This window comes from Populus nigra, chromosome 15 (genome assembly GCF_951802175.1).
Source record: "Populus nigra chromosome 15, ddPopNigr1.1, whole genome shotgun sequence".
NCBI classification, from domain to species: Eukaryota; Viridiplantae; Streptophyta; class Magnoliopsida; order Malpighiales; family Salicaceae; genus Populus; species Populus nigra.
This window is the reverse complement of record NC_084866.1, coordinates 3726069-3735268: the sequence shown is the minus strand read 5'-3', so window position 1 is coordinate 3735268 and position 9200 is coordinate 3726069. Positions and strand designations below refer to the sequence as shown.

General features: G+C 32.2%; 1 protein-coding gene across 1 annotated transcript; it reads left to right on the top strand.

Moving 5' to 3' along the window:
- The first annotated feature begins 3888 nt into the window (after nucleotides 1-3888).
- Nucleotides 3889-5667, top strand: LOC133674236 (GATA transcription factor 12-like). Its single transcript, XM_062095266.1, has 2 exons — nucleotides 3889-4539; nucleotides 4669-5667. The coding sequence occupies exons 1-2, from the start codon at nucleotides 4171-4173 to the stop codon at nucleotides 5440-5442; spliced, it is 1143 nt and encodes a 380-aa protein (XP_061951250.1). The 5' UTR covers nucleotides 3889-4170; the 3' UTR covers nucleotides 5443-5667.
- The last annotated feature ends 3533 nt before the right edge of the window (nucleotides 5668-9200 follow it).

The window sequence follows — 9200 nt, the reverse complement described above, 5'->3', positions numbered from 1 at the left end:
TGCTGTTCTTTAAACCCGTATTTAATAAATTAAAAAAATTAAAAAAAATATGTTCTGAGTTTACTTGTAGGCAAAATATTGTGAAGGGGCATCAAATTCTGATTTTTTGACTTAAAATAGCCTCAAAATAATGAGCTACATGCATTCGAGTTTAGAAAGATATTATCAACCTTTATTAAAATACAAATATTTTTTTTATTACAAGAAATAGATTTGAACATGAGATTTTTTCAGAGGACAATAATTTTATTATAAGTTGAGCTACGTGCTCGCAAAATATGAATCTTACCCTCCGTGGCCGTGCCACTTTCTTCCTCTTCTTCTTAATATATATTTATTTGTATAATAAAGTTCAAACTTCAAAGTGCATGATTTGATCTTCAAAATATTTTAAAGCTATATATATATATATATATTATTTTTTTATAACCCGGGATGTCTGAGGTAGTTTACACGTATCACGATTAATTCTTGATTTCACTAAACATCTTGTAAGTTCAGTAAGTAAATAAGACATCACGAAGATGACAAGTATGTATAAAAAAATTAAAATCGGATACAGAAAAAAAAAACAAGATTCTTTGACTTTGAACTCAAGTGTGTGTGTGTGAGTGTGTGTGTGTTATCTTTGAAGAACAGAATTGTAGGTAATTTTATTTTTCAAGTAATTGAGCATCCTTGAATTCTCCTGCTGAATCAATCCACATTACAAAGACCCACTCCTTCCCACGTGACATGTCACAGGAGGGACGCAACACACGTGTATTACCCACAACTCACGTGACGGTGCGGCATGTGCAATCACGTTATGGTAAAACTATAAGAAGAGACCTATGCATGGCCATGCTCGAAGCATCCATCAACATAAAGAGAAGATGCTGTCGATGACCGACACGTGCCATTGACCACCGTCAGTTTTGGCTTTTGACACGAGCCAAGCACTCACATGGTTCCCTGACACCTCCCTCTACCTCTATCACGTGCACATTGGACCCAAACCTTGCAATAAATACTTTTAATATATAAATATACTTCACCGATTATTTGTTTTTTTTTAAAAAAAAATCTAAGCAAAGGAGAAAAAGAAAATCTCCGGTACATGAAACCCTCCACGCCAAGCAACGGCCCAGGTGCTCTCTCTTTTCCAGGCTTTCCTTCCAATCCAAGCATAAAAAGTAAAATAAAAATAAAAATATATCATTATACGTTGCAATAAATAGCAGAACCACCACCTTATCCATAGTTAGAACCAGCCCATATAGGGATTATTAATGTCACCATAATCACAACGGACCCACTCCCCAATAGAAAAAAAAATCATTTGATTTGTTAAATAATTTCTATGTTCTGTAGCCAGACATTAATGTAATTATGTTTTAAATTTTTACTATTTATTTATTTTGTATCTATATATTAAAACCATTTTTATATTGATTTTTCATTTTATTTTTTTAATTTTATCCTTTAATATTTTATATATTATAAATTAGTTTTTTATATTTTTTTATCATATAATAAAATAAAATAAAATTTAATTGAATTTAGTAGAACTAATGACCTAAATCATAAATTTAATGAATTAACCAAGACCGGTGAAAGGTTTGTTTGAGCTATATATCATTTTTTATGCTAAATTTTGTTTGGTCCAAGCTACAACTTAGCGCGGGAAATACTATAGTTATAGCTGGAAGCTTTTGGTTGCAAATATATCTTTAATTATAGCAATTAGGAGTCATTTAAATCCTACAAAAATGAGGTAATAGGAGAGTTGATATTTACAACGAGGTTAATATTTCAAAAGTCCAAATCAATACTTGTAGTCATTAAAAAACCTTCTATTTAGAAGTCCTACATGCCTCCTCCCTACCTGGAATAACCTAGATATGGACCAATTAAAGGTTTGAAAAATAATATATTATGGTAAAGTCATATTGTTTTTTTAAATGCGGTATTCAGACTAATTTACATATATTTTGATTAAATTTTCAAATTATGTAATGCCTGTATAAGTTTTCCATATAAAAACAAGGTAAATCACTAGTTTTTATATAAAGAGATATGATTCCAAAATAATATAACCTGAATCTAAAAGAGAAAAATACTTTTTAAATTCAAGATATTTACTACTAGGCTAATCTCTTAAGGTTATTATTTTTATTGGTTTCGGATCTACGTGTTAACAAGAATAAAAAGATATAAAATAAAAAAAACTTTAATATATTTATTTTAAAGAGGTTTATATTCATAAATAGAAGAGAAATAATTTAAACAGCTGAAGAATAGAAGGAAGAAAAATTACTTAGACATTATTAACAAGTGAAAAACAAAATGCAGGCCAAGTTTATTATCTGTAGACTCGTTCGTAATCCTACTTGTCAAGATAAAGAGGGATACACGTTGGGAGCATCACGACCGTCCATCTTGATCAAGGTGAGCTGTAACCATCGTGCTTACAAATGGGATTTGAATTAAAAAACTGAACTAGCAGGGTAGATAATGATAATATTTAATAATAATTTAAAACAAATTAAAATAAAGTAAATATCAGAGAAGAAAAGAGGAAAAAAAAGGGGGGGTGGGACGATTCCCGAGGGAAAAAAATTAAAAGCAGAGTAGTCGGGCTGTAAACTTGGACGCTAATGCTCAAGCTTCAGCGATAAACCTGCTGATTGGTTCCCTAAGGAGTTGAATTTCAACGCTATAACAGCCAATATGTAAAAACTTTTTTTTTTTTTTATCGTTTTGACATATTAACATTAAAAATAAAATTTAAAAAATAAAAAAATATTATTTTAATATATTTTCGAAAAAGATATTTTAAAAATAAATATTTACCAAATTTAATTGTAATTATTTAAATTGTTAAGTACTTATATTAGCCTGCATGTCGTCTTAAAAGCATTTGATTACTTTACAGTGCACCCTTTTTAAGTGTTTGACATAATTGTACATGGTGCCATGTCAGTAATTCACTAGTACATGATGATTTTATGCAGTGTGGCTTGTGATAATTGCTTACTGTGTACTACTATTTGATCATCACCGCCATCATTCCATGCACGTCTGATCAATCTCTGTATCAAAAATACTATGTGGGCCAGGCCATTACTGAGATTGACTCTTTTCTCTCATTTAGCTCATGAATTTACAGTATTGGTCCCCCCGAATTAATAGTTACCCAAAAATATTAGGTTTTAAGGATTTGGTTGATCTTTTTATTATTGTTCTTTGGACAATGATTTTTTATTTAAAAAATTGACTCAATAGTATATAATGTGGATAAAAATTATAATTCTTAAAGTTGTTATACCCTAAATTATATAAATTTTTATAAAAAAACTTTAATATTTTTTTTCAAAGTTTATAACTCAATCACAGACTAACTGGTTATATAAATATAAAAGCCAATTTAACAGAAAGAATTTAGAACTAAGTAAAAGAATAATTATAATTTAAAATTAACTAGAAAAATAATTAAGACAATAAAAATATTAATTTTTAATTTAATTTAAATGTTATTCGGAACTCTGCTAATTATAGTTAATTAACTCTATATAATTGAATATGTATTATCTTTTAAAAAAACTAATGACACTAAATGCATTTAATAATTAAACAAAATAAATAATGAGTAAAATCACCCCTCTCTCTCTCTCTCTCTCTCTCTATATATATATATATATATATATATATATATATATATATATATATATATATCTTCAACGGTATTTTAAAAACAAAGTGAAACAAGGAGTAAATTAGAAACATGAAAGTTTCTAAAAGCAAAGGGACACGAAAGTAACTTCACAGAAGATTTTTCTTTAGCTCAATTAAAGCATCTTTAATTATATATATTTTTTATTACCACTTATTTTTCACTTTTTTCTCTCCTCCTCTTCACCCAAACTCTTTGATTTTTTCCTCGTCAACATCCTCCATTTTAGCTGCCGCCTGTCCCCTTCAAGCGCAGATAAACCCTCCCTTTTTCTCTCTCTCTCCTAAAAAGCCACCACCTCGACAGCAGCAGCAGCAGCCCTCTCCCTCTCCCTCTCCCTCTCCCTCTCTTCTTCTGCAAACACAAATTAAGATTTCCATTTCCCTTACACAACTACATCACTCTCTTAACCTTAATTCTTGACCTTCTTCTTCCTTAAAGCAACAAAATAAACTATGGAAGCACCAGAATTCTATGGGGCATCCGGGTTTTTCAGCTCACAATTCACAAGTAATGAAAAGCACCACTCTTTGGACTCTAATAATAAGTCCATTGGTGGTGGTGACCATTTCATTGTTGAAGACCTTTTGGACTTCTCTAATGAAGATGATGATGCCATGATAACTGACCCAAACAATAATAATACTATCGTCACTGCCACCACCAACTCCACGGACTCTTCCACCGTAACTGTCGTTGACAGCTGCAATTCCTCCTCTTTCTCGGGCCGTGAGCCTTCTAGCTTTAACGGCGATATTGGGTCCCACCACACCAATAATTTCTCTCATCATGACGTTCACTTAGGCAGCGAGCTTTGCGTGCCCGTAATTCCTTACTTTCATGCATGACATTGACACCCCCTTTTTAATTCCCTTTTGTTTTATCTGTTTGAAGAGAGAAAGATTAAAGAAAAACATCAATATGCTAATTATGGTTTCTGTTGTTATGTGCAGTATGATGATTTAGCGGAACTAGAATGGCTGTCGAATTTTGTGGAGGAATCATTCTCCAGCGAGGACTTGCAAAGGCTTCAGCTAATATCCGGCATGAAAGCTCGGCCAGACGAATCATCCAAGAGTCGACACTTCCAAACTCATGGAGACACTGATGACAATAACAATGGCGATGTCTCCAATATTAGTAACATTAACAATACAATGTTCAATCCTGAAACGGCTGTCCCCGCTAAGGCTCGGAGCAAACGGTCTCGGGCAGCGCCGGGCAATTGGGCCTCACGCCTTCTTGTGCTCTCTCCCACGACTTCATCCTCCGATACTGAAATTATTGCTGGGCCGACCCCACATCCGAATTCTGGGAAAAAGACAATTAAGGTTGAGGCGCGGCAGAAGAAAAGAGATGGTGGTGTTGAAGGTTGCGATGGTCGCAAGTGCCTGCATTGTGCCACGGATAAGACGCCGCAGTGGCGGACTGGACCCATGGGGCCAAAGACGCTGTGCAATGCGTGTGGTGTAAGGTACAAGTCGGGCCGGCTTGTGCCTGAGTACAGGCCTGCAGCTAGCCCAACATTTGTGCTCACTAAACACTCAAATTCGCACCGTAAGGTGCTTGAGCTCAGGCGACAAAAGGAGATGGTAAGAGCTCAGCAGCAACACCAGCACCAGCAATTTCTTCATCACCATCAGAATATGGTGTTTGGTGTATCAAACGGTGGTGATGATTACTTGATTCACCAACATGTGGGACCCGATTTTAGGCAGATGATCTAGCAGTAGGGCAGTGTATGATCAGGTGGGGTCTTGAGAGTTTTAGCGGCGAAGTTCGTTAGTGAATCTCGTTAATTTTTTCTTAATTTGGTAGGGGCTAATTTTCCCTAACTTCTTTTTCCCCCTAAATCTCTTATTTATGTTTTGTTGGAGTTTGCCTTTTATCTGCCAAAACTCTTTGGAAACTCAATTTTTCCATAATTCAGGTAATTATCTCTTCTCTTTTTATTACTTCTCTAGAGAGGAAGGATAAAAATCGAACCTGAGCTTCTTCTTCTTTTCCATACAAGGAGAGGGAGTACCATATGTTCTTGCCTTGACTTGCTCATTAAAATTGACATATTACTCTTAATTACTAAATGAGGAAAGAATAACCTTTAGCTCTTCAAAAGAAGAGTGTAAAAGCAAACGATCAGAGAATTCAGTGCTTGTTAATTCACATAATTCGTGAAACTCAAATTTGTGAGTTGTTTAATCCCCGTTTCAAACAGGAATCGAGTAAAATTTGAATTTTTTTTTTATAAAATTAAATTTTAATATGATTTTGAATTATTTTAGAGTGTTATATCAAAAATTATTTTTAAAAAATAAAAAAAATTATTTTAATATACTATATACAACACTCCCAACTAAAAAAACTCTTAATGGGACAACTTAAGTCATCATATGACATTTTCAGTTTGTATTGACATCTTAACATGTCTAGATGATAGGTCTCCAACCTAGCCCTTTTACTTTGAACACAATATTAATTAACATGTAGTAAATTGATTCCTCATTCATGTATATAGAAACCTTTGTTAAAGAGATAGGCATATAAGCATGAAACATGTAGAGGGTGTAAAAGGAGATCAAATAAACTAAAAGCACGTGAAGGGCTATCGGTTTGTATTATTGCTATCAGTCGCACATGAATTTCAGTGAGAAATCTGGTGTCGCCGGTGGTCGGTTGGGGATGAGCCCTTTCCAGAGAATGTTAGAATGCAGGGCAGATTCAACAGATTTCTCACATCGTTTTCGTAACTTGAGATCCGATTGGCCATTTATTACTTGGTATCTTCTTGCATGAATTTCCACGACTTAGAACTTAATTCGAGCAAAAAACTTTAAAGCCACCAATACGTGCAATTCAGGACTCGTTCATTTAGCACGTCATCGGGCATCATTAATCAAAGTTCTATTACTATAATTTTGTTTGACCTTTTAAGTTTTTTTTTTATATTAATGTCGACCTAGTTTGAACTCCAGCACCCATGCATCTTTCTAATCGTTTAGTGCTTGATTCTCAGTGTGCAAGGGACTAGCTGGTTTGATGTTAGCTGGGTGGGTTGACATGTAACATTCTAGTGTAATATTTCCCAAAAAAAACAGAAAGCCTGGGCTATGGAGGAAAAGGGGAATCAAGCTACAATCGATGCTATGAAATACAGAGAGAAAATTGAAGAGAATAAGTATATATGGATAAATTTGAAGGGGTTAGTGAAATTATTAGGTTTTAATAGTAAAATGATCGGGCTCCAGTATCCACGATCCTAGGCAACACTAATCCATAGATCTGTTGTTAAGCTTATGTTGTCTTTGGATCAGATAGTTAACTATTGGTTAAATTATTAATTATTATTTCATTACAGTACTATAGTTTACTTCTTTTAATGAACATTTTGTCTTTTCTGCCAGAGAATGAAATTAAATTGGGAAAAGAGGTATATAACAGCAAATTAAAAACTAGACTATTTACCAAATCTGTAGATGTTAGTTTATTCTGATTAAAACTAATTTATTACTGTATTAATGGAAGCAATGTTTGCGGTGGTCACATGCCTCTCTTCCATGCCCTCATGGTGGAGTCAGTAGTCCATGATGCCCTCACAAATTAAAACACACACCACACTTTGTGCATCCTCACAACCAGTATTATTCTTAAAGCTGTCAAATTATATTTGGGAAATCATTACAACATAAATTATTATCTTTATTAGGTTATCTTCCAAGATCACTACAAGAAAATCAGAAAACGGGCATGTAAATATCATTTTATTAATAAATTATATTGTCGACAAATTTATCGATGGAAACACATTGTCAAAAAAAAATTTTATCAAGAATTTGCTATCTGTTGGGATTTCCATCGATAAATGGTGCTGATGGAATATTGACATCAAGAAAATCAAATGCACTGTCCAATTTTCATCAGATATTGATGATAATAAATCACAATCAGGATATGTTTTTTACTCTAAATGGTGGTGTTGCGAGTTGGAAAAGTCTCAAACAAGAGATCACAATTGATTTTATAACTAAAGTTAAATACATCTCTGCGTTTGAGACGAAAAAAGAAGTTATTTAGATCAAGAAGTTTATCATTGAACTAGGTGTGGTTCCTAGTATTGTTGATTCAGTAGCCTTTTACTATGATAACAATAAAATAATTGCGCTAGCAAATAAACCAATGTCTCATTAAACATCCAAATATATACTTAGACAATTCTATTTGATTAGAGAAATCATATAGAGAAAAGATATAAAGATAAAGCGAGTACTCACTGAAGAAAATCTTGCAGATCCTCTTACTAAGGCAGTGTCCCAACAGAAGCATGATCACCATATAGAGGGATATGATATTAGATATATAAGTGACTGACTTTAGTGTAAGTGGAAGATTATTAATGAAGATGCCTTGTGGTCAACACTAACTTTATTAATATAAAACATATTTATTATTAATAAAGGCTTTCTTTATCTTTCATATTAATTTATATTTGATTAATGGGTCTAATGTTTGATTAATGAATTTATAGTAAAGATAAAGTCCATGAAATAATAATGCTTTATATAGAAAATTATGAAGTTGTTATAATTATAGATTCTTAATTCATCAAAGTATTGTTTCTAAATGTTCCTGGTCAATGTTCTATTAAGAGTACTGGACATTAATTAGAGTTGAGACTCATGTATATTATGTTCATTCATTTATAAAAAGAAGCAGTTGGTCTCATAAATTAGGATATGAGGAATACCTGGAACTAAATGCAAGTGTTTGTTAGATGACATATATATTAAACTGACCTGCAAAAGAATTACATAATGAAAGATCATTTATGTCTATAGAAAGACTTATATGATTGTTGTGTAAGTGATTCTTAAACTTGAGATCACTAAGTTATTTTTTATAGGAAGTGTTATACTTTGATTCTGACCACACATTATCCTAATCAAAGGTAATAAACAGATCAATATTGGATAAACATAAGCTATATGAAGGTATTTGAGTAATCAAAAGAAGATTTATCACCCTAAGTAAATAGGAGAAAATGTTCTATCTATTCTCAAATAGTATTGATTGTGAAATCCTTAGCCAAAGTGGAATGAGTTTTGAAAAGAGTTTTAAAATCTTATTCAAATAATCAATTATTATAATATTAAGAACTAAAATGATTTAACAAAACATATATACCCCATGCTATAATGTCTAAATTAAAATATTCTTGATGAAAAAATAATAATTACACTGAGAAACTAGTCACTGAAAGGTTAAGTCAAACCATTTATGACTTTTTAAAAATTTTGAGGGATCATGAGAGATTGCTAGACATTGTACTTGATCTTCAAATATAAGTTAATCAATTGTTGAATTGATAATAAATTGAAATGTTTATTTTATTTTATTTAAGATTATGATTTATATTTGGGTCAACTTATTAGGAAATCTAATAGGTTACTCATATAAGAACTATTTGTTAGAAATTAAAATGAGATGATTA

What these genes read in the sequence shown, in the direction of transcription:
- LOC133674236 (XM_062095266.1), top strand. Translation starts at nt 4,171, where the DNA reads ATGGAAGCACCAGAATTCTATGGGGCATCCGGGTTTTTCAGCTCACAA. An exon ending in GCAGCGAGCTTTGCGTGCCC is followed by an intron (nt 4,540 to 4,668) that starts GTAATTCCTTAC and finishes TGTTATGTGCAG; the next exon opens with TATGATGATTTAGCGGAACT.